Source organism: Petaurus breviceps, unplaced genomic scaffold (assembly GCF_028583685.1).
Source record: "Petaurus breviceps papuanus isolate PSGF00001 unplaced genomic scaffold, PetGlider_PUasm1.0 90842, whole genome shotgun sequence".
NCBI lineage: Eukaryota > Metazoa > Chordata > Mammalia > Diprotodontia > Petauridae > Petaurus > Petaurus breviceps.
Genome location: NW_027187358.1, coordinates 20,874,197 through 20,899,774, shown reverse-complemented (window position 1 = coordinate 20,899,774; position 25,578 = coordinate 20,874,197). Strand labels below are relative to the sequence as shown.

Genomic DNA, 25,578 nt, shown 5'->3' with positions numbered 1-25,578 from the left:
TTCCTTCCTTCCTTCCTTCCTTCCTTCCTTCCTTCCTTCCTTCCTTCATTCCCTCCCTTCTCTTCTTCCCTTCCTTCCTCTCTCCTTCCCTACCTTCCCCTTCCTTCCTCCCTCCTTCCTTCCTTCCTTCCCTCCTTCCTTCCTTCTTTCCTTCCTTCCTTCCTTCCTTCCTTCCTTCCTTCCTTCCTTCCTTCCTTCCTTCCTTCCTTCCTTCCTTCCTTCCTTCCTTCCTTCCTCCTTTACTTCCCTCTCTCCCTCTCTTACTCTCTCCTTCCTTCCTTCTGCCTTTGTCTATATCCTTCCAGAAGTTGGGGGTCCATCCAATGCCAAGGTCCTTCCTCAATTTTTCTTGACATCATGAGGCTATCACCCAGGCTATCCATTGGTCATCTCTTGTATTCACCAGGTGACCAGTCCATTTTAAAAAATCTTATTTTTCTGATGACATGCTTTACTTTGGTCCTTCTTTATATTTCCTTATTTTGCATTGCTACAGTCTGAGCACACCCACCCACATGCCTGTTCATTGCCATCTGAGCAAAATTCCTTTTTCATTCTTTGCAAAACATAGTGTTGTTCCACAACTCATAACTATACAACAATACTTTTTACATGGTTACAAATCTCTTTCAGGATGCTCTACAATATTCCAGGGCTTGATGCAACCAGCACTGTCATCCACTAAGAGGAACATCTGGAAGCCCTCACCATCTATAAGGAAACCCACATCAATTTGGACTCTGTGCTAGATCTCCTCTACGGTAAGAAATTCTGGCAAAACCCCTTTGGCAAGAATACATCTCATTTTATTTCTCACCTTGTATTTAATGACAAATGTTTGTTACTCAAGGTTATCTTTTGAGGAATCTTGAATAATTTTGATGGATGGATGGGACATACTTTGTTGTAAGAGATATTTAAGGTGTTTTGTTCTAACAAATCACAACAAATTTGTTATGCTAAATAAACAATAAACACGTGGGGATCTTGTATTCTTTCAGTTGTTCATGTGATGGTAAAAATATAGTCTGATGTGGAAAATGATTTCTGAAAGCCTTCCTGTAATACCTTTATTGAGGATACCCTTGGTGAAGGAGTAGATAATTCTCATAAAAATTTACATAGATGGGAAATTTTAAATCTACCTCTAAATTTCTTCTTATTTGATTTGGCCTATTATTCTAGATTTTCAAGATCTTCTGGGATCCTGAATCTATTACCCAACATTAGCTATCTCTCCCACCTTGTATCACTATAAATGTTTTTCAAAAGTGGTTTTATCACTTAATTTCACTCCCTTCTCTCAGACTCCATCCCAAGTCCTCTATTCCCTTGCTATGTCAGAGACAATCTTTCTTTTTATGTCAGAGACAATCCTCCTGAAACAGCTTCCTTAGGGCCTCCTTGCTCTGATTGGTGACTGCTTTTCATCTGGACCATTATTTCAGGAAAATCCTGACATTATATTTGCTTTACTTTCTATTTGTTGGTCACATCTCATCTACTCCACAATCTGTTAAATACTTTGTTGCCAAGTGAATACCCTTTCTTCTCACCTTAGTCTTTAGTTTTAGAACCATGAATCATGATCAAATCAACTGTCACATTGTTCCTGGACAGAGTGTGTCAATCTACTCCCCCTTCAGACCTCTGAAGTCCATCCCTATAATTGGCTTGACTAAGGCGCTCCTCCCTGGAAACCAACACTTTCCTATGGATATTGCCTCTCCTACTAGAATGCAAGTTCCTTGAGGTCAGGGACTGTCTTTGTTTTTGTAGGTCTATCTTTAGCACTTAGTACAGTTCTGAGCATATGGTAAGTGCCTAATAAGTACTTTTTCATTCATTCATCTAAGCCATCAATAAAAATGTTTATCCTTTTCAAGTCAAGTATAGACTCCTGTGGGTGGTCCACCAGACATCATCACATAGACTACCTTTTTAAAAAAAAAAACTACATCTTAAATGTAGTTGTATTTCTAAAATAGGGTATTTTGTTGTTGTTTTTTGGAGGGGGGAAGGCAGGGCAATTGGGGTTAAGTGATTTGCCCAAGGTCACGGGGCTAGTAAATGTTAAGTGTCTGAGGCTGAATTTGAACTCAGGTCCTCCTGATTCTAGGGCCAGTGCTCTATTCACTGCACCACCTAGCCGCCCCAAGAGGGTATTTTTTTTTAACCTAAATAAGCAAAAGGTAAAAAAGAACTAGTCCCCTTTAGGGGGGAAGCATTGGTGTCACTCATACACATCCCAGTCAATGGAATTACCCTGGATGGGGTTTGACCTTGGAGCAATTTCTGAAATCAGTCCCATTGGGAAAAGGAAGCAGCATTACTCACTTTGTCTGCTAGGTCCCAGATCCTGGCTGTACCATCATTGCTGGCCGAGATGAAAATATCCTTGGTAGGATGAGTGGCCAGACCCCAGATCTCCCCTTCCATGTGTCCATCAATCAACATGTTGGAAGCAGCATTTTTTTCACCAACTTCAATTATTTCTCCATCTTTGGTTCCTACTAAAATTTTCCCCTGTTGAAGAAAGAATGCTGCTAAAATAAACCTGAGGAGATGTAACAAACATCCATGGAATTAAAAGAGAAAGTCAGGATTCACCCTCCCCTCTCCAAAGCTACCTTCATTACTCACAGTGGCATTCAAAAAAATCAAAAAGTCACCAGTCTTTATTATTCACTTTCTTCCTGTTTTCTTATCTACTTCATTTCTCAACTAATATTCTTTGGGCTAACTAGAACATTTTTTTAATCCATTCATTTCACTTATTCATAGCTCAGGTAGCATATTTTAACTTCCTGCTACCAATAAGTCACTTTATTTCTTTGTTTTTTTCCTCATTGGCCAAACATTCAATTCAATTTGATTAAATTCATTGCAACAAACACATGTTAAGTGCCTACTATGGGCAAGGATCTGAGTTGAGAAAGCAGGGTCCCTCCCTTCAAAGAGTTGAGACTCCAGAAGAGGAGATAAAACAGAGATTCAAATAATTATAATGTAAATTAGATAGGCTAAGGGCTTAGGGGAGATATAATAGGCAATATGTGTTTTGAGAAAGGAAAGATTGCTCTGGCTAAGCATAGGGGGTAAACTTTAGAATTGGGTTTGGAAGCAGAATATTTCAATAGGAGATAGGTGGAGGGAAAGAAGGATAAAGTGGGAGATGATATGAAAAGGATTCAATGAATTCAGAAAATTATGATTGGAATAGTTTGGCTAGAATATTATCCTTCAAACAGTAGAGAAGCCAAAAGGGGAAATTCCATTTGGTGTCTGATTCTCACCAAGGAGAAACTGGTTGTTACAGGTAGAAATGGTGGGAACCTCAAGAGGAAGTGATCACTCTATCTTAGAGTTTTTGAGAGAGAAGGGAGGAAAGCTAGGAATATTCCAATATGTACCTTAGATTTTGTGAAAGTAGATTTCAGAGGGTTCGGAGAAAAGTTTGGAAGGATCTCATGGACTAAAATTATTAATTATTAGCCAGCATTTATATAGCATCTTAAGGTTTTGCAAAATGTTTTACAAATATTACCTTATTTTATCCTCACAAGAACCGTGGGAGGTAGGTACTATTATTATCCCCATTTTGCCAATGAGGAAATGGTCGCAAACAGAAGTTAAGTAACTTGCCCAGGATCACACAACTAGAAGTGTCCAAGGTAGTATTTGAACTCAGTTCATCCTGACTCCAGGTCCAGCAGCCCTCTATCCATTATGCTACCCAGTATCAGAGGAGAGGCTAAGTGGCTTCCCCAGTACCACTGAGTATGTGTTAGAGGTAAGACTTGAATCCAAGTTTTGCTTCTCTTTTCTCTACCAATAAGAATATTGTAGGACTAGAAAGTACATAATAAATATGACTGGTAGAGAGCTGCTAGCTCATACAAAGTATGAGGTACTCTTGATAAGTAGCAAGAGGAGTGAATATCACTGTCAATCCTTTTTGAATGATAATGGGGAAGAGGAAAGGTGCTGCAAAATTGGAGAAGGGTTAATATTGCCCAGAGTTTCAAAAAACAAAAGAGATAATCTTCAAATTACAGGCCAATGAACTTGACTTTTATTCTTGGCAAAATTCTAGAAGATATTATTAAAGAAAAGATATTAGAACCTAGAAAAAGAAACAACAGTCACAAAGAACCAGCATGGCTTCATCAAGAATAGGTCATGGCAGCTAATTCTTTTTTTTTTTTCATTGGGTTCCTAAACTAGCACTGTAGATGCAGTGGGGGTGGATGGAGTGGTGGGTGGAAATGCTGTAGTTATAGTTTATCTATATTTTAAGCTCACTGTAAGAAAAAGCTTTCTAACAATTTGAGTTATCTAACAGTGAAATATGCTGCCTTAGAAAGCAGTAGGTCTTCTCTCATGCAAAGTCTGTAAGAGAATGTAGAGGGAGTTTTTCTTTTCTAGGTAAGTTGGAGTAGATGGCCACCAAGCTAACTTCTAACTCTAATTTCTAACATTGACAACTCATGATTATGTGATCACAGAGTACAGAAAAGGGAAGAATGGGAAACTGGATTGGATCCAGGTTGTGAAAGGTTTTAAGTGTCAAACTAAGGAGTCTGGGACTCTTCTCTGAGTTACTTGATCATACTTATGAATATCTTTAGCCTGCTTATAGATTCCCTGTTATCAAGGAGAAAGAAGGATGCTATCACAATTTTCAGGAAGTTTTCCATGTGGAAAGACAAGGCAGGAATCTTAGTGTAAATGATTCTTTCTTTGTATGTTCCCACAACATCTAGTTTAGGAACTGGCAGACAGTGGGTGCTCAACACAATTGATAATGATTTAAATGTTGTCTTGCTCATAAGGAAGGAAATACATTGGTCAAGCTATATTAGGAAGTTGATTCAACTGGCTACCACTATCACTGTATCCATTTTTTGCTATTTCAGAATATCTTTTTCTAGTCTCATGTATTATATATATAGTACCACCTCCCTTCTCCAAACCAGAGAAACTCTGGCTGAATAGCTATAGCCCATTGGGCCTAGAGAGTACACTCAGTAGATCAAAGACCTAGCTCCTAATTTTATCAGATTTTTCCCGTTATGTCAAACTAAAGTGATGTTGTTGTTGTGTGATGAAATTAAGTACAAAATTGACCCTAGATTTGGCTTAAGGTAAAATCACCAACTGTTTATAAGTTCAGAAATACAGAAATGGAAAGAATACTGCCCTGGCAGTCAGGAGGACTTGGGTAGATTTGCCATTGACTAGCCACATGCCCTTGGCAAAGTCCCTTTACCATTATGGGTCTCACATTTCCTTGTTCATAAATTAAGAGGATTGAACCACTCAGGTCATTTTTAGCTCAGAGATCATATGTGCATATATATACTTACAGAAAAATCTAAAGATTTTCTTGACTTTCATTCATTTCTCTTTCTGAATTATACCATAATCATTTGTAGCTAACACAATAGATTCAGGGACAATAGGAGGGACTGGGAAGTTTATAAGTGTTTGTGAGACTCATCTCTCTTTCCCCTATTTTCCACTAAATCTTTATTTACCTATGAGAACAAAATATGTCTCTTTTTGAGATGGAGAGTGCCATATCACTTTATATACCATAAGCATCTTCTAGTCCCGAGTTAGGGGTTGGTGGCATCAGTGCCAACTATGTTTGAGTGAGGGCAAACCCAAGTATGGTTCTTTTTTACTTAGTCCTCAGTGGGAGGTCCTGGGATGAAGGGAAGGACAGGTGATGATGCTACTTTCGTCTCTACTTACTTTGCCTCTACACACTGAGCGCACACATTCTACCAGCTGTCCAGTCTCTAGCTGAAATGCCCGGCAGCGCTTCATCTCCTGGTCCCACAGTTTCACAGCTCCTCCTTCTTTGGTTCTAAAAGGGAGTATTAGGCATACTAAGAATAAGACCCTCATCCCCACCAGTAATGTTAGTGGGATTTAAGATTTTCCCCATCCATTAATGGGCCTCACATTAAGTGAGGCTTGCTTGTAGGAAGGCTTTCACACCTTTTGCTAATTTCTAATTAGGCATTGAGTCAGGAGGGTTGTGATGCCTTCTGGCTCTGAGAAGTGTATATATACTCTGAGTTGGCATTTTGCTTTGGGGGCTTGCTTACAAGAAGGATCTTGTGATTCCCTGATCGAGATTCTGAGTGGTGGTATGTTTAGAGTTCCCTGACTGTTCAGATGCAAAGGGATCTATGTAAGGTGTATAGTTGATTCAGGTAGTCAGAACCCTGTCTGTTCATATTTATTTCTCTGTTTGTATTTTCTCTGAAGTTCAGGGTACTGATTTTTCTCCTCAACTAGTGAAAGTAATTTTAAAAAGATTGCTGACTCCTTAAACAGCTATCTTTCCTAGGAATGCAGATCTAAGAACCTGTGCTAGCAGCCACTCTCTGTATGTCAGTGTGGTTGCCACTACACCACCCTACTTTCCATTCCCTTTACTAATCATTTCAGCAAATATACGATCAATTTTTGATTCAGCTGGTCTTTGATAAATAATTGGCATGTCTGAAAAGCCACCTTCAAGTTTTTTTGTGGGTTCTACTTTGCCATTAGTTCATGTCCCTTTCAAGTTACCATGTAAGTGTCTAAGACAAGATTTGAACTCAAGTCTTCTGACTTTAAGTAAAGATATTCTCTATTTTGGGAGAGAAAAAATATAATCTAGAAAATCAGGCTATGGCCTCTCATAAATTCTGTCCTCTCCGCAATGCTTCTTACCCTTAAAAGAGCTCCAGCAGGGAGCATATTGTAAACACTAAAGAAATTCCATTTGTTTCAGGAGTCCTCAGTGTTTTTCAGGACCCTTTAAATGTAGAGAGTCTGCTATTCACTCAGCTATCTGTATCTGAAATTTCTGAAACCAAGCTGTAGTGATGCTTTTCTTCTCTTAACATCATCATGTATCATTTGATCTAGGAACCTCTTAGAGAATAGCAGAGATAGATTTCCTTCCTGAACACAAGAGCCAGGAGAATTAATATGTAAGCATCCCTCCAGAGAAAATCCACACTTTTGAGGAAGAGAGTTGTTGGCAACCCACCTCCCCGGGACAGACAGAAATGGCATATTTCTAGAAAATACATAGCTTACGGTCTCTCCTTTCCACCAGTGACTATCAGTCCATCTCTAAGAGTTGTATACATTGTAAAGACTGGGCCTGTGTGAGCTTTGGCCACCAGTCTGATAAGAAAATGGTCCTTCCAGACATAGACATCTCCATTTATGGCGCCAGTGAAAGTGAGGTTATTCTGGAAGCAAAACAAATGAACAATTTTCAATGCCAGAAATGGGCATGATGCCTTGAATAGATATGTTCCTCATCTGCTCAGCTTCAGTAACAAAACAAAACTATTTATAAGCAAATGCAAAAGAAAAAAATTCAACTTGAGCATCTATCATAATAAAGGCAAATAAGTAACAGATGCCAATCATCCTGAACCATGGATAGTACAGAAATTCTTTAGATTTGATTTTGGAATGCACTACACATTTGCTGATTTTCATTAGTCTTTCCTGCTAATGATATTTTTTTTCCAGATTTCCATTAAAATAAATTTTCATCCCAAGAGCAGACACCTGCTGACAGGAGGGGAAGAAGGCGCAGATACATGCCAGAGTACAGGGGAAAGCCATTTTGAGAGTCAATAGTTTCTGTGGAGAATCTATAAAGTAAATTAATTCACTCCTGGATCATCAAAAAAATGAGCATAACCAACAATGGAGCATCAGCTAGCTGAAGAAACACATCAGTCCCAATCTCACCTATCCCTCACCTATGTCTACGGAAAGGTAGTAACCCATGCCAGAGCCCCCACTGGGTAGAAGAAGCTGATTCAGGACAAGAGAGATACTCCAAAGGGCTGGGAATTAGGCCAATCATGGTTCAATGGAGGAAATAATTTTTCCCCAGTGTACCTTTTGGTACCTTTCCTAACTACTAGCTCAGAAAACTTAAACAGACTGATTTGTTAGGAGTATGATTTTTAATTTAAAAAAAAATTTTTTTTTTGGTCTTTTTGGAGGAGGGGAAGGTAGGGCAATTGGGATTAAGTGACTTGCCCAAGGTCCCACAGCTAGTTAAGTGTCAAGTGTCCGAGGTTGGATTTGAATTCAGGTCCTCCTGACTTCAGGACCAGTGCTCTATTCACTGTGCCACCTAGCTGCCTGCCATGATTTTTATAGATATGGAACTGAAAGTGACCTCAGGTGTTATAGCACTTCTTTAACTGTGGGTTGCGAACCTATAAAAATTTGGCAACAGCAAAAGGTTTCTGAATGTGCAATGACCAAAAATTAATTAAAAATCAAATGTGGGGGCTTACTAGCCATGGGACCTTGGACAAGTCACTTAACCCCAATTGCCCTGCCCTCCCCCCTCCAAAAAAGAAAAAGAAATCAAATATGCAGTGAATCTGAGGTGTTTCTGGCAGTGCTTTCCTGTGTTGCACTGGGCAACTTCACGGTAGCCTTGGTTCTGAACACTTTGCATGGTGCATGCTGTCACACCACACACAATGCTGAAGAACTCTGCTGAAACATTATTAAAGGGGTCACAAGTGGAAAAGATTTAAGAAGCCCTAGACTAGATTCTAGTCTAACCCCCTTGCCTTACAGATGAGGAAACTGATACCCAGGCAGATTAGACTGTTACATAGTTGGAAGTGTCTAAGGTGAGACTTGATTCCAGATCCTGACTCCAGAGTCAGTACTTTTTCCTTTGTACCACTAGCAAACCCAGGTTTGGAAGTTGAGGTAAAGGAAAAAAGCCATTTGCCCTGGGAGGAACGTCCTGTGTGACAGAGGTATTACTAGGAGGCTTGGAGATGTCTCCTGTTTACAGGGTCAGTTTTAAACCATGTTTCCCCCTTCCTGCATCCCACAAGAGTGCAACGTTTGAACTTACAGCACCAAAGGCCACAGAGAGCATTGTCTGCATTTTGGCACCTTCCAAGGATCCAATCACTCCTTTCTTGTAGAGCAGGGCACTACCAGCCAGTGTCCAGAACTTCATGTGCTTGACTCCCACAGATACAAATTGTGTGTCAGAGTCTGGACGGAACTCGACCACAAATATTCGCTCAAGGTGGCCCCCTCGGCTGGCAACTTTGGCACCTGAATTAATGAGAAGCATCAGCTAGGTTGGTTTCTCAATCCTCCTTTACCCAAAGCTCTCTTTCCTAGGGAATCTCACCTTCTGTGCCTTTTACTTTTTAACTCAGCAGTGAAGGAATTTCCTCAAGCATATCAAGATCTTTCTACACCAGTAATTGTCATGCCTCTAACATTTAGCATATGTTGTATTCTTCCATTATCACAAAAAGACAAGAGATCTAACTTATATGAAGAGGAAATGCTATTTCACCAATAATAATAATAGCTAACATTTCTATATCCCTTACTATGTGCCAGTCACTATGCTAAGTGCTTTACAAATATATTGTTTGATCATTATAACAACACTGTGAGGTAGTTATTATCCCTATTTTTACAGCTGAGAAAACTGAAGCAAACCAAGGTTAAGTGACTTGCCCAGAGTCACACAGCTAGTAGCAGAGGTTGGATTTGAACTCAGGTTTTCCCGACTCCAGGCCTGACACTCTATCCTCTATGCTATTCAGTTGTCCCAAAACTATCCTGATAATAATTATAATAACAATAATAGCTTATAGTCATAATAGTTATTATTGTTTACATTATATTAAAATTCTAATTGTTTATATTATAATTACATATTATAAAATAACATTTATATAGCACTTTTGCTAGCTAGTAATTATTATTATCAATTATTATTATTAATTATTATTAATGTTTGCAAGGTGTTATCACAGTTGATCGTCATAATACCATGGGAGTTAGGTGTTATCATTATTCCCATTTTATAGATGAGAAAACCAAGAGAGGTCAAGTGACTTCTTCAGGGTCCCACTGCCGAATCTAATTGGAATCTAAAGTCTAATTTAATTAGAGTCTAATCCAATTAGAATCTAATTCTAATTCTAATCTGTAATTTAAGCTTGTGTTGGAGTTAAAACAGAAAAAGACTTTTGCTTTTCTTGTTCTCTTTGTTTTTGCCTTTGCCTTTATTTTTCTGTGTGACCTTGAGATAGTTATTTTGCTCCTAATTCTTTTCCAGAAATAGGAGTAGAAAGTCTTCCTTGAACAGAGTTCTTAGAAGTGGAAAGAAAACACGGCCTTAACTTTACCTTCTTGCCATCGCCAGACTGTGATTGTATGCTCAGGGTCTACTCCTACTGACACCAGAAGCTTGCCAGTAGCACTGAAATTTATATAATTAACTCCTTTTGCATGGAAACATCGAAGCATTGAAAGTGTCTGCTTGCTCATTGCATCCCATATGTGGATTGAAGGTGTTGTTCCTGAGAATCGAAGAAAATACAATAAAGAATTAAAGTTAAAGGATGCTCAAGCCACTTGCTGGTTTAAATTTATGTAGAAGCCTTATTTTAAAAAAGAGACTAATTTAGAGGCAGTTCTAATTTCATATTGAGATCAAGAAGTCAACAGCTATTAAATGTCTGGTAATAATCGGAAGAAAATGGGAAAACATCTGTTGCTCGTGGAAAGACAGATACCATGTAACTGACAAACAGTCATGGAGGATTTTAGACAAAGAAACAATCTGAGATGGTGTATGGTTTGTATCTTCAATTCATCTTGATACAACCAGCTGACATGAAATGTTGACAGGGTTTTGCGGTGAAAACTACTCATAGATGAAACAGCCTTACCTGGGATTTCCACAATATCACCTGCATTGTGTGAGCAATGGCAATGACGAAGCACCAAGGGAAAACAATAGCTAAAATAAGTCATATTTCTAATACTGAAGCACTCAACACCAGCATCAGAAAGCACAAAATTAAATTATAAAATGGACATGAGCTCAATGAAAACAAACAGGAATATTGATGAACTAAGCTAAAAATGTTATATTTGAAATGACCAAGTGAAAACAAATTTTTTTAGAAAAACAAATGTGAGTCTGTTAGGTCCACATTTGTAGTTGGTGGGTTCCCAGGGCACAGCTGTGTCAGGAACACTGATTTGGGGAGATTCAGAATGAGCCCCTCCTTATCCCCCCCTCCAGACCTCACCCTAGCAAACACTGTATTACAATTGTAGCACCACTGCCAAGTGGAATCTCATAGGTTTGTAGGTCTTATCAACCTTTCATTTCATATCTTGGGTCTATTTGGATCGGTTTGAAAAATAGTCCATACATATCCCTTGGATAAGAAGTAATATATTTATTGTGGATCCTTCAAATCACCAACCATCCAGAAGACATACTTAAGTAAAATGTTCAAAGTCACTAACAAAATCAACAAAGAAAGAATAAAATGGGACGTGACAATGACCCAGATTCCATATATGAAATGAAAACAAAAATCCATCATTTCCAATAAATCAATGTCCCTGAGCACTTGAAAATATAGAATTTCTCAGTTAATATAGAGAATCTCCTACCTATTTGGCTGGTGGCTACGACATTTTTATACTTAGGGTGTTGGTTTACAGTCAAACAGAGAATGTCATCAGTGTGTTCCAGATAGAAACTCTGGCTTCCTAAAAAAAAAAAAAAAAAGAGAAGACTTACTAGCAACACAAAAGACTTTTTAGAACAACCATTTCCAAAAGATCACTTTTTTTTGTATTATTAGAAGTGACACTGTATAAATGTAAAACTACAAAGTTTAAGATAATGGTCTCCAAACATGGTTCAAAAGAAGAGATATGAGAGGCTACTCCAAGCCTATTTCTTTGCAGAGGGGGAAGGTTCATAGATGTCACACAATGCACATTTTCAGACTTTTTCTATGTATTGGTTATGCTGATTTTTTTCTTTAAAAATACTATTTGTTGGGGTGGTTAGGTGGCGCAGTGAATAGAGCACGGGCCTTGGAGTCAGGAGAACCTGACTTCAAATCCAGCCTCAGACACTTAATACTTATTAGTCCTGTGACCTTGGGCAAGTCACTTAACCCCAATTGCCCTGCCATCCTCCCTCCAAAAAGGAAAAAAAAAGTTTAAAAAATACTATTTGTTATATGGGATGGCTGTCTAGGAGGAGGAGGGATACTAGGGTGGAGGGAAACTCTAATGACATAGAAAACAAAAGAAATCAATAAAATTTAATTTTAAAAGTTCATATTCTTATTTGAAAGTGGTCTACTGGAGAATTAACTGATTAATCAGCAAGTATTTATTAAAGCTTTCATAACCTGATTCCTTCCTACTCTCTAGTCTTTTCTGTTGTTGCTTGATCATTTTCAGTCATGTCAGACTCTTCATGATCTCATTTGGAGTTTTCTTGGCCAAGATACTAGAGTGGTTTGCCATTCCTTCTCCAGCTCATTTTACAGATAAGGAAACTGAGGCAAATTGGGTTAAGTGATTTGCTCAGGGTCACACAGCTAGAAAGTGACTGAGAGGGGTGGCCAGGTAGCACAGCGAGTAAGAGCACCGGCTCCAGTGTTGGGAAGACCTGGAGATCGAATCCCAGGCTCAGACACTTAGCACCCACCCAGAAACACCTGGCCGTGTAACCTTGAGCAAGTTACTTAACCCCAATTGCTTAGGGGTGGCCAGGTGGCTCAGCAAGTAAGAGCACCGGCTCCAGTGTTGGGATGACCTGGATCAAATCCGGGCTCAGATACTCAGCACCACGCCCAGAGATAATAACTGGCGGTGTAACCTTGAGCAAGTTACTTAACCCCAATTGCTTTAAAAAAAAAAAAAGAAAGTGACTGAGGCTGGATTTGAACTCAGGAAGATGAGTCTTCCTGACTCCAGGCCCTGTACTCTATCCATTGCATCACTTAACATTTTTCTCTCTGCTTCTTTATCTGGTGACACTGGTGCCCGTGTTCCTCACACAAGACACTCCATTTCCCTACTCAGAGCATTGTCCTTGGTGGTTTCTCATGCCTACTCTCCTTCCTCAACTTCAGCTCTTGGTTTCTCTGGCTTCCTTTGGGTTCTAGATAAAATCTCACCTGCTGCAGGGAATTTACCCTTAATCCCCTTATTGCTAGTTTCTTCTCTTGAAGATTATCTTCAATTGATGCTGTCTGTATCTTGTTTGTTCACATTTATTTGCTTGTTATCTCCCTATTGTGAGATTCCTAGACTGTGATCTCCCTGGAGTGTGAACTTCTTGAGAGCAGGAGCTATTTTTGCTTTTCTTTGTAGCTTCATCTCTTAGCACAGTTCCTGGCATGTGTAGGTGCTTGATATTTATTTACTTGTTTTGATTTGACTTACCAGGCACTATATATATTGGAGACACATAGAGATGAAAGAGTCCGTGCCCTCAAGAAGAACTTACATTTCTGTTGGAGCATACAACACACACACACACACACACACACACACACACACACACCAATTAATATAAGCTTGGTATCTTCTGCATTCTGGTTCTTGGGGAGCATGCATTCTTTCTGTACTATTTCCCTGGATGGTAAACAAAATTTCTTTAAATCCTTTCTGCTTCTTGATTTTGATCCTTAAATGTAGAGAACTAGGATTCCAAAATAAGAAGTATTTGAGCACTTCTCCAGTTTTAGGATGTTGGATCCAAGTGTCCCAACAGTCTCTTTTAAGGGTTGATATCTCAGAAGATCATTTTAGATGCAAAGTGAAACTGATTCATTAATTTACCATTTGCCAGATACAAACAGATGCCTACTAAGGGAAATGTAGGAAATGAGAGGGAAAAGAAGTCAGTTGACTGCAACTAATTAATCCTTCCTTATTGCTGAGAAGGCAATATGATGAAGGGATTAATGGAGTCAATCCATAGCACTAGAGTTCTAGGCTGTGCATTGATGAAAGTTATGGGATGGATCTTAGACAAATCACATCCTCTTTGGGTTTTAGTTTCTACATATATAAAATGAATGGATTGGACTAGATAATCTTTAAAGTCCCAATTATAAAGTTCCAAGATCTGCTATTTTATTAAATATACTTCACCTCAAAAAATGAAGGAAATAAAATAAAGGGAAATTTTGTTTTGTTCACAATGATAGAAATAAATAATTCCTATTATTTTCCATATGATCTCTTTTCCTAAGAAACTCTTAGTTTCAGCAAACTAATCTGAGGATGGAACTCTCAAGGATTCCAAAAGAATCATTACTCTCCCTCCTGGGGTCTGTTGCAAGAGCTGACTTGGACTGAGACTGAAAGCAGAAAGAAAGGGGCTTCAATGCCTTGAAAATGTCTCTGAGTGTGTTTCAAGAGAAAGTGGGTGGGATAAACTTGGTACAAAAAGGAAGGACACAAAGGAAGATTTGGCAAGGGGTAGTGTGTTAATTCCCATGACAACCACAAAAATAGAAGTATAATGATATTCCTGAAAATGATGTTTGTGTTTTATTTTATGAAGCCTTGGCTTCCCAGTAAATTCTGAATTTCCAAGACTGGGCCCCATTTTTAATCCCAGTAAATTCTGAATTTCCAAAACTGGGCTCCATTTTTAATTACCTGTGGAAAGGTTCTGAACTATGCCTGCTGCTGCAGTATGGAAGATTATATCGGCACCATCATTAAGGTAATGCAGGTTATTACGACAATCAAATCCTCTATAGCCAAAGACATGATCTAAAGCCAGTTCCTGCATTTATGGATAAAAACAAAACAAAACAAAGCAAAACAAAAAAAAAAACCAATTAGGCACCAGAGAATAGAAGAATAAAATAATGTTAAGTGAAAACACAAGTATTCATCAAGAATTTTTTGGTAGACAGTTCAGAGTACGAATCAGTAAAATGACTTCATTCTTGAACAGTTTAGGAGAAATGAAGGATTCTGTTTTGCCATCTATAATACTAAGCTTGTTGGTTAAAGTACAAAATGTTTTCTTGTTTTTTTAAATCAAGTTTTTCTCCTGTTCTGGTCTAATGTCTCATGCAGTTTTATATCAATAAAATATCCACAATCTTTAAGTGGAATCATGGCATGAATTTAAAAGGGTGCTCAGCTGATTCTGACAAACAGAGCAGAAAATACTGTACATGCCATCTTGATTTTTAAGCTGGGAACTTAACCAAAATACATTTTCACTTTAAAGGAAAGTAGCTATGGTTACAACTCAAGGGCATCCTCTCTCTGTCCTGTTCATGCAAAAAAGCAAACCCATCAACTATAAGTCAATAAGACAGCATTTATCAATTTAAGAGCAAAACAACTGAAGCCCCTCACCTCAACCAGCTTCTTTTTTTTGGTGATATTATTCTTCTGTAGTTTCTCTGGCTGGGGAGCTGCCCTGCTCACTGGTGGCCTAAAACAGACATTGGCCAAGAAAAGCATTATGGTTAACAAATGGACTTTTAGAGATCTTCCCATTCAGGAACACTATCTGTAGCAAGTGTGTGGCCTTTTAAGATCACTTATCTCATTTTTTTCTCCTCTCCCTTTCTCTTTCCTTTTGAACATCTTCCTTTTTGCACAGTAGGAGTAACTTTAGACAATGTTAATGATGGCAGTAAAGGCTGGAATGATTTCCCCATACCTAAGCTACTCACTTTAAAGTGAAATGTCTTGAGGTAATCTCTATTCATTATTTCTTATTTCTCTTTCAGAGAGGTCAGAAAGAATAAATGTAGTTTCCAAAGGCTATTGACATAAGACTAAGGAGTGGTTATGGAGAGACTCTGACTTCCTTTTAGCAGAACATACTCGAGGAGAGACCACACTTTTCCATTACCTACTGGCTATGTATCAACATAAGGACACACTCCTTGCTTCCAGGAAGTCTCAAACTCCAATTTCTATTCTTATCTACTTGTTTTAGGGATAGTGGCATAGGTTCAAGTGGGATGCATTCACTGGAATTTTGAGAACCAAATATTTGTAGAATATGGATAAAATTCTAATCATCCAAAAAGGTAAAGAGGATTAAAAAAAATAATCCTGATTTCAGTTCGTTGTATGGCAAAGTTAATTTTATTCCATAAAAAATATGCCAGATAAAAGATCAAAATTTGCTTCATCAAACATCTAGGCTAAAACCTCATTGTCTGTGTTCTATAGGAGGCTCAGGGTGTTACACTACTGGGTGAAGACTTTAGCTAAAAGAAGACACTCAATTCATCCCTCAAATTTGCTAAACAAACAAACAAAATAGTCTTTTAGCTCATGCCTGGGCCCACATCACACTGTTACAGACAAAGTCAGGTTATTCATTAGCACTCCTCAAAAGCTATTTTATTCATCCATTTGGAGGATAAAATTTCTCACAAATTAATTGACATATTCTGTAATGGGATTCACCCATGAATCAATCATGGATTCCTTAAAAGTGAGTCATATTTAATGTGCTGTGTAGATACAATAATCCAAATGTAGGTATTTCCTAAAATTCACTTCTACAATGATGGAGATAGAAGAAAGGTACAAATGCTAACTCAGCTCATTCTGTATTCACTAAATACATCAATTAACTAGTCTTATGATACGTGAAGAGAAAATATTACCTGGATCCCCTTGTAAGCAGCAAACAAAGCCAAGGGAGAAACTTAGTACAGTATAGAGGATCATTGGCAAATCATTTTATTCATGCACAAGCATTTTTCAAGGGAACAGACATTCCTGTGTGGCACAAACCATGCTTTTCAAGCATGCCAGCAAAGGACTAAAACAGAAACGAAAGAGTGCACCAGTCTAACAAATGCAGAAAGCTCCTACCCTGGCGTCACTGGGCAAACTCTGCACTAAAGCGCCTACAGAATAGGGAGAAAAAAGGAAGCTCTGTCAATGCTTCCCACACACTTTACGTGAAGTTACTAATGCCTCCTATGGACTCGGGTTATTTTTGTGTGTGCCGTCGACAAATTGTTGTTGTCAGAAACATAACAACATCCTCCTGAATGCTGTGGAGAGTTTGGTACAATGGAGGTTTTGTTTTCAATTCAAATCTAACTCATAATTTAGCCTAATAATTCCCAATGTTTACTAGTAGGCCAACTTGCTTGCTGGAACAGTTTGGCATTTTTTCCCACTGGGGAAAACAAGACACCTTTATTTTCTCTGAAACTGTTCAATCAAAACAGATTACGTAATCGTCAGTGATAATTGGACCAAATGGTACTATAGTAACCACCAAATAATGGGTAGAAAGCAATTCTCTGCACAGCTACATCCCCAGCTCACGTCACTGGCAACTAAATTGAGGGAAATCAGGATGCTGGGGGCATGCCATTTCACACAGTTAGACACTTCCTTTCTCTACATTAATTGTCCCTTCCCATGACGTCTGCTCTTTTTTCTGTTTTAGTAGAACTTTCAAATGAAATTCCTGGGTTTACTCTTTTACCTAAGGATGTTTAAGTATATGATAAAAGCAAGCCAGGGATTGTGATGAGAGCAAGAGGACAATATGGTTATGGCATGGTTCGTAAAGAATTATTTGGTTTTAAACACATGGTTTATTTTCAAGAAACACACAGGCTGTGGATATATATGTACATATATATCTGTGTATATATACATATATAATCTATATAGAAAGAGTATGCATACAAGCACAAATATCATATATTTATATATACATGGATGTATATATACACACAAAGGCATTCAATGCATTTTTCACCTTTATATTCATTTAAAAAACTGAAATGTAAAGCAATATCAGAAATTTTTTCTTCTTTTTTTCACAAGCATATGATCAAAGCTATATTGCTTCCAAACTGAAGATGAGAGGGGTAAGGGGAAGAGACCTGCATTGTAGCAAATTAAGCAAATTATAAGTAGTTACTCTTTGGGACTTTTTCTTCATGAAAACTTAGTACTGAATATTCATGGAAAACCTGAGCTTTTCCAGTGTACTGTTAATACTTACTTGACAATTCCCTGCCTCCAAAGGAAAGCAAGTTAAAACATAATACAAGTATTAAAGCCTTCTTTCCAATTATCCATAAAATTTCAAACACTGGACACTAAGAATTATTCAGTGGCTCTAAATCCTTGCAGATTTAGACTCCACCAGAGATGTGGCCTTGTAAAAGCTGCTCTTGGTGGGTAGAGTAGGGTAAGGGGAATTCACTCAACTTAAACCAATGAACTTTTTGTAGTCAGTTGGTTACTTCAAATGCCACATAGGGCGAAGGAGAACAATATGCTTAGTTATGGCATATAAATGGCAAAAGTGGACAACTGGGGCAAGAATTATGGTGAAGGAAGGATGAAGAAGGAAAGATAGAAAGGATAGAAAGAATGGAAGAAGGAAGAAAGGAAAAAATAGAAGGGAGGTAAGAAAAATGGAAGGAAGAAAGATTTTATAGGAAAAATAGTGGGTCTCAGATATGTGGGAAGGAAAGGATTGAGAAAGGAAGGACAAAGAAGAAAGAAAGAGGGACTTTACAGGAAAAAGAGTGGGCCTCTGAGAAGGGAGGGAGGAGGAAAAGGATGTAAAGAATTTTTTCATCAAATATTCAGGATAAGAAAGATAAAGGAAGAGTTTAGCAAGAGAAAATGAAACAAAAATAAACGAAGGGCAGATTAGAAGAAAAAATAAGGTATGTAAATCATAGAGACTACAAGAAGAAGTAAGCAAAATTCAGGTAAAAGCCACTAAGGGTCTAATTCTATATTTCGTCGAATGCTTAATTTATTGTTGTAATTCAAAAGTCAGCCTTCCTCTGGTTTCAGATTGGGGCATGTGGCCTATGTAAATGAGCTAGTGAGGTACTTTTAAGAGCCCCAAAGTAGGAAGAGGCAGTGTTCCTATGATTGCCATAGCCCACATACACAGGCTATGCAGAGATGGAAGACATAGTCAATACTGGAGAGGAGGCATGGGCATAGTTGAGATGATATTGACATCCACATCAATTGTTGCTAAAATAGAAAACATGGACTCCTTTCAAGGTAGACACAGCTTTCACTGTGCCAGCATTTAGAACAGTGAGAGGTCATCTAGTGCCACTTCCTCATTTTACAGATGAGGAAACTGAGGCCTATAAGGAGGAAATGATGTGCTTTAGATACAGAGGTAGTAGGCAGCAATGCCAGTATTTTAACCCACATTCTTTGACTCTAGATGCAATATTCATTCTATTCCCAAGCAGCCTTTCAACCCAAGTTGGTGGGAAGTTTCCCTGAACACTGAGACTAAATCTGCCTCTCTGTGGCATCTACCCAGTTTTCCTAGTCTACCTAGAGTCAAGCAGAGTATGTGTGTATGTATAAATGTATGTATATACATTTCCTTTTGTGTGACAGCCTTTAAAATACTTGAAAAAGAGAGTTGTCATGTCACCCTAACCTCTGCCCCCATATTTTCTAATCTAGGCTAAGCATCTTCAATTACTTTAACTAATCTTTATATGGCATAGTCTCTAGATCCCTAAAAATCTTAGATGTAATTCAGCTTGTCATAATGATGGGACAGGCTCTGGGAAATCCCTTGAACTCTGATTGAATCTTCCCATTTGATGAGGCATTTGCCTAAAACCATAATAAGCCTTTCATTATAGCTAGGCCCAAATCTGTTACCCTTAAACTAGCCTAGTCTTCCATTGTCTGTCATCTCCAGGTAGCCTTCAGCTGTTTCCCACCCTTAATCCCATTCCTGGAGTCTGACCTCAGTTCCATTAAAGATCCTCCTTAGACTCCTCCTTAAGACCCTCCCCAAATCCCTCCTCTAGACAACCCCTAGAACTCTCCCATGGTCTTTCTGTATATAAGTTCCATCTTGCCTCCATGAAGGAGATTAATCCAGCGCAGACTCAGTCTGTGTCAGATTGTTCTGGCCCACTTGTCCAATACCAGCATCACAAATACTTAGGCTCCTTAAAAGTCTACCCATTATGGTGAATCTTTAATAAATTTTGTTTTACTTGGCTGAGAGAAGACTTGAGTTGAATTCATTTGGAGGGACCCAGCATGTTGGTATTTTGGGGTCTTGACCACCCCTAAAACCCCAAATCTTTAAAAAAATGTGGCTTCTAAAATTGTGAGCGGAGATGTAGAATACTAAAGGGAGTGTTGGACTTGCATTCAGGAGAGTCCTGAGTCAAATTTCACTTCTCACACTTTATGACTGTGGACAGTCAAATTTACCACTGAGTCTTGGTTTCCTCATATGTAAAATAAAGATAATAACATTTGTAGTACCCCCTTCAGGGAGCTAGGTGGTGCAGTGGATAAAGTTCAAAGCTTGGAGTCTGGAAGACTTCAAGAGTTCAAATTTGACTTCAGACACTAGCTGTGTGACCCTGGGCAAGTCAATTAACCCAGTTTACCTCAGTTTTCTCATCTGTAAAATGAGCTGGAGGAGGAAATGGCAAACCACTCTAGTATCTTTGTCAAGAAAACCCCAAATGGGGTTTTGAAGAGTTTGACACAGCTGAAATGACTATCCATTTTGTAGTACTATTGTAAGGATTAAATGAGGCAATATATGTAGAGAATTTCATAAACCTTGTAGCAGCATATAAATGTCAGCTATTAGTATTATTACCTGAATATAATACTCCAGATATAATCAGGATAGAGCAAGTATGGTAAGGTTATCTTCTCCTTTGTTCTGGACACTATGATTTTCTTTTATTATTATTATTTTTTAGATTTCATTTATTTTATTTTACATTTTTATTAATTTATTTATTTTTAGTTTTCAATATTCATTTTCACAAGATTTTGAGTTCTGAGTTTTTTCCCCATCTCCCCCCCCCCACTTCAAGATGGCATGCATTCTGATTAACCCTTCCCCCAGTCTGCCCCACCTTCTGTGATACCTCCCCTCTTATCCCTTTCCCTCTTATTTTCTTGCAGGGCAAGATAGATTTCTCTGCCCCATTGCTTGCATATCTTATTTCCCAGTTGCATGTAAAAACAATTTTTAACATTTGTTTTTAAAACACTGAGTTACAAATTCTCTCCCTTCTTCCCTCCCCACCCACCCACCCTCTATGATTTTTTAAAATGTAACCTAATATCACATTAGTTTGAGGTTTTTTTTTGGGAGGGGGCTATCATGACTCATTCATCTGGGAATCCACTAGAATCCTCAGATCCTTTTCATATCAACTATTTTCTAGCTATGACTCAACCATCACATATTTGTATAATTAATATTAAAAAAATACAAATGTGGTCCTTAGATTTTTATCTTATAAGATTTGGCTCCTCATTCTAGTCAGTTGAATTCTTCTTCTTCTTTTTTTTTTTTTTAAAGCAATTGGGGTTAAGTAACTTGCCCAAGGTTACATGGCAAGTTATTTCGTATGGGTGTTAAGTATCTGAAGCTGGAACTGATACCGGGTCCTCCCAACTCCGGTGCTGGTGCTCTTACTCACTGCACCACCTAGCCACCCCCAGTTGAATTCTTCTTGAATTTTGATCCTGAAATACAGACTGTTGACTATATCTTAGCAGGTAATTTGATAGGCATGCCATCTATGCCTTCATCCAAAACAGTTTTAAAGCACAGGAACAAGGACAGATCCCTGAGGCACTTCACTAGAGACCTCCCTTCAAGATGAAATAAAACCCTGTCCCTGATCTATATTATGACAGTAATTGCCCAGGATTAACATAACATTTAGAGTTGGAAGGGATGCTGGAGCCAGCTCATACTGGCTTGCTAGAGCAGATTGTTAAATTTTGAATGTGAGCATTTGTGCTTTCGAAACTGATCAGTGTTACAAGTTGGGGCTTGATTTATTGCTTTATTGTTTTCTAGGCTTAAGAAATGATGGAGAAAATGTCAATAATGGAGAAGTGTGTTATGCATACTTTTTTTAAAATGGAGAGTCAGTTGTTAAACATTGACTATCCCTGGTCCTGAGAAATCATTTAGTTTATTGCTCTCATTTTATAGATAAATGAAAACTAGAGAGCTGAAGTGACTATTTCCCCCTCCACTTCAAAAAGTCTTCAGAGCTAACAAATGGAAAGATTGAAATAAATTTGTGATATGTAATATACATTTGAAAGAGAGTATGGAGTTAGGTTCATTAATAGAGAACAAATTATAGGGTCTGAATGGCCAAGAAATTAATCAAAATCCAAAGAGAAATCAATCAGAGAATCAATAGGGGAGGAAAAATACTGAAAGCAAAGGGAAATGAATTCCCATTAAGCTTTTAAAAGAGAAAAGGAAATGGGAGGGGCATTTAGCAATTTTTTAAATGGGGGTAAGTCAGACAACGCATAAAATTCTCATCCCTCAGGAAAAACAAAACAAAACTCAAATTCTAAGTCATGTTAGAAACTGTTCAGAGTTTTTTTCAGAACATTTTGTGAAACTTCATATTCCATCCTATTCTTGAGTGTGAATGCTTAACGTACAAGCATTCACAAGCATGCGTATATACAGTTATGCTCCAACATGGTCCCAGAGAAGTCCATATCCAAATAGAGGGCCACATTCCAAGTTCTTAGGCATGCTCTGGTGCCTGAACCAAAGGCAATTAGTTTTTTTTAGAGTTTTCCCAAATTTCTCCAGGATTATAAGAACTGCTTCAAAGGCTTCCTCAGTTTTCCCTTCACACTAAAAAATGTAAAGAATGATGATGAAATAAGATGGGAATGAAGTCTGTGAAGTCTGCTGGACAAACCTATCACCTTGAAGTGGACAGTGGAGCTAAAATGATGATGAATTTCTTACTCTTAGTGATTCTCATGATCCAAATTAATATCCAATGATCTGAGTGAAAGATGATGAGACAGAAACTTTTATACCAGATTTGGTGGAGGTTACCAGTCAATCATTAACAAACATTTGTTAAGCATTTATGAGGCACTGAGCTAAGCCCTGAAAATACTAAGAAAAGCAAAAATAGTCCCTGGGCTCAAGGAGCTTACAATATAATGAGGAAGACAGTTTGGGAGAGAGTGAAGGGAGGGAATAATCATTAATTAAGCACCTACTAATGTGCTTTACAAATATTATCTCATTTGATCCTCACACCAACCCTATGAGGTAGGTACTATTATTATACCCATTTTACATATGAGGAAATTGAGGCAGACAGAAGGTTAATTTGTCCAGGGTCATACAGTAAGTGTCTAATGCTGAATTTGAACTCGGGTCTTCCTGACTGCAGGTCCAGCATTGCTCTATCCAGTGTACCACCTAGTTGCCTGTGGTCCTCAAATGGCCAAGGAATGATATTCTTTAAATGTTAATGTGATAATGTTCTCTTTTTAAAAAATCGGGGAAACTCTTCATTTTAAACACTAACATCACTTTAAGCAACATATGAGTTTTTAAATATATATGTACATATATAGACATCTATCTTTTAAAGCAATACATGAGATAGAAATACCCTCTTTAAGTTTACTTTGATAATACCTTCTCAGCTATCAGATAAGTAGCCTATAATGCTGAGAAAAAGAAGAAAGTAGTCTGACATTGGAAGCAACTATGTCCTCAGATCCAAGTATCTGAATGACCAGTTAGGTCCTTGATTAGAAGAAATATAAACCAATAGCTCAAATTTGGAGTACACACCTGTGAATAAAATCTGTCTTCTTCAAATGAGAAAAGCTTACTACCTATTTAAAGTATTTTCTTTTCCTCCTGTAAGGGTGGAGATGGACTGGATCCATCAATCAAATCAATCCCACCCCACTTAAAGTAGCTGACTAGATGATATACTTTGATACCTCTGTCATGTGAAAACACGTCTCTATTTAATCAATCATAACTCTTGGGAAAGAACTTTATCAGTTTAGATGTCCTTGAGAGGCAATGGATGAAATGGAGTGACATTGCATAAAGAATATTTTTTCAGATTAGTTGAAAAACACTTGGTCATGCCCTATGACCCATTTATAAAATAGTAGACAAGTTTGGAACCTAGAGATTAGAGAGTCTGTCAGCTTAGTGTGGATCAGCCAAATCACTGAGAAGAAAAGAGAGGAAGAAAAGAGACTTGGGGGGGAGGGGAAAGAGACCTGATCTTGGCTTTGGTATTGATCTCCTATCCCACTTGGAGAGAAGAAAAGTTTGTGAGCTTCACAGGATATGGGAGAATTCAGATTTCCCATTGGAATCCTAGAAGTGTCCCTGGAACAGTTGATGGCAGTGTCTCTATCAGGAGCTGAGGACAAAGTAGATTCAAAGCTCTATCAGGAACCCAGCACAAATGTTACACTATACTTAATGGTAATATCTTGATGACTGTCAAAAGGACATCTAGGAGCTGGGTGCCACCTCCTTTGACAAACCTGCTCTCAGTTTGGTCCTATGTTCCATGATACTCTGTATGTACTTGGGGGAGATTTTTGGAACCATTCTTATATAACCTTAGTAAATACTCCTAACTCAAACCTAATTAATTCTGGCTGCCCAATATAAATTGATAATCACAAGTTTAAACACACAAGCAGGGGTTTAGAGCTACAGCATTAGAAGAACTTCTCAGTGTCTCAATGATACCCCTAGATCTGTGAAGGAAGATTTAGTCAGCCAAGTTCTGGGGACCCAGGCTGATAATTGAATGAGAATTGGGTGAGAGCAGCACAAAGTCTATACGATTTCCTAGTTTTACTCATTCCCTCTTCCAGTTTCCTGAAACTCTTCTCTATTCTTTGTCTCCTGGTGTCCTCTTTTATGGTAAAACAAAACAAGCGATTCCAAAATTCATAGTAAATTTCAATTCTTTTTGTGATATTAAAACCCTAAAACTATTAATTGTATAGATAACATTATTTCAAACAACACAGAAAAGGACAATAGAAAATGAATAAGTAAATTCATTTCTAAATCTTACTTAATCTTTTCATTTTAAAATCAGATAACTATTCTAGAATTTCAATGGAATTATCTAGCTAGGTAACAAATTTTTTCTTTTTTTTTCAGGTGTGGGAGGGAGCCTGAGCCTATGGTTTTATTGGTTTGAGAACTCCCAGTAAGGAAACTCCTTCAATTAATGCAGACCAGCAACAATTAATCTTTAGAGAGCTGTCTGGGGACATTGATAGGTTAAGTCAAAGTGTGGTCTCCAAGATCTTTTCAGGTCAGCAAAGTCAGAATTATTTTCATAATAATGCTAAGGCATCATTTGTCCTTTTCACTCTCATTTTCATCCAGGTGTCCATTGGAGTTTTCCAGAAGCCACACAATCTGTGAATGAAAGATCTAGTTGCAAACATGAAGACTGAGTTCGTATCTCATCTGCAGACCTGTATCTTTGCCTTATATGTGGATGCCTTATAAACAGACATGGTTCAACTTGCTGTTTTGCTTATATCTGTTCCATATCAGCACCAACTAATCACTGAAGATCTATTATGTGAATATTTGGCAACAAACACAAGTGATGCTGAAATACTCAGTGTTGAGCAACTTTTTTGAATGTCATGGTTTATCCTGGAGCAATTGTGTTGACCTTTGCACTGATTGTGCAAAAGCAATTGTGGACAAAACTGCTGGTGACGAAGCACATACGAATCAAGGCAGTGGCATCAAACTGTACTACTGGTCATAATATTTTTCGTTGCCATGAATTCTCAATACAGCTAATATTTAGCAAAAAAAGTCAATTTTACCTAAGAATGTCTTCAATGAAACAATAC

At 38.0% G+C, this 25,578-nt stretch overlaps 1 protein-coding gene across 1 annotated transcript in view; it reads right to left on the bottom strand.

Annotated features, from left to right (window-relative positions):
- Positions 1-25,578, bottom strand: part of EML6 (EMAP like 6) — a 323,061-nt gene that overhangs the window by 20,667 nt on the left and 276,816 nt on the right. The window contains exons 29-36 of the mRNA XM_069071721.1: positions 15,247-15,325; positions 14,530-14,659; positions 11,506-11,604; positions 10,221-10,394; positions 8,918-9,126; positions 7,105-7,262; positions 5,761-5,875; positions 2,338-2,526 (exon numbers count right to left, since the gene is read on the bottom strand). Coding sequence (XP_068927822.1) covers positions 2,338-2,526; positions 5,761-5,875; positions 7,105-7,262; positions 8,918-9,126; positions 10,221-10,394; positions 11,506-11,604; positions 14,530-14,659; positions 15,247-15,325 — 1,153 coding nt within the window. The remainder of the gene's footprint in view (positions 1-2,337; positions 2,527-5,760; positions 5,876-7,104; positions 7,263-8,917; positions 9,127-10,220; positions 10,395-11,505; positions 11,605-14,529; positions 14,660-15,246; positions 15,326-25,578) is intronic.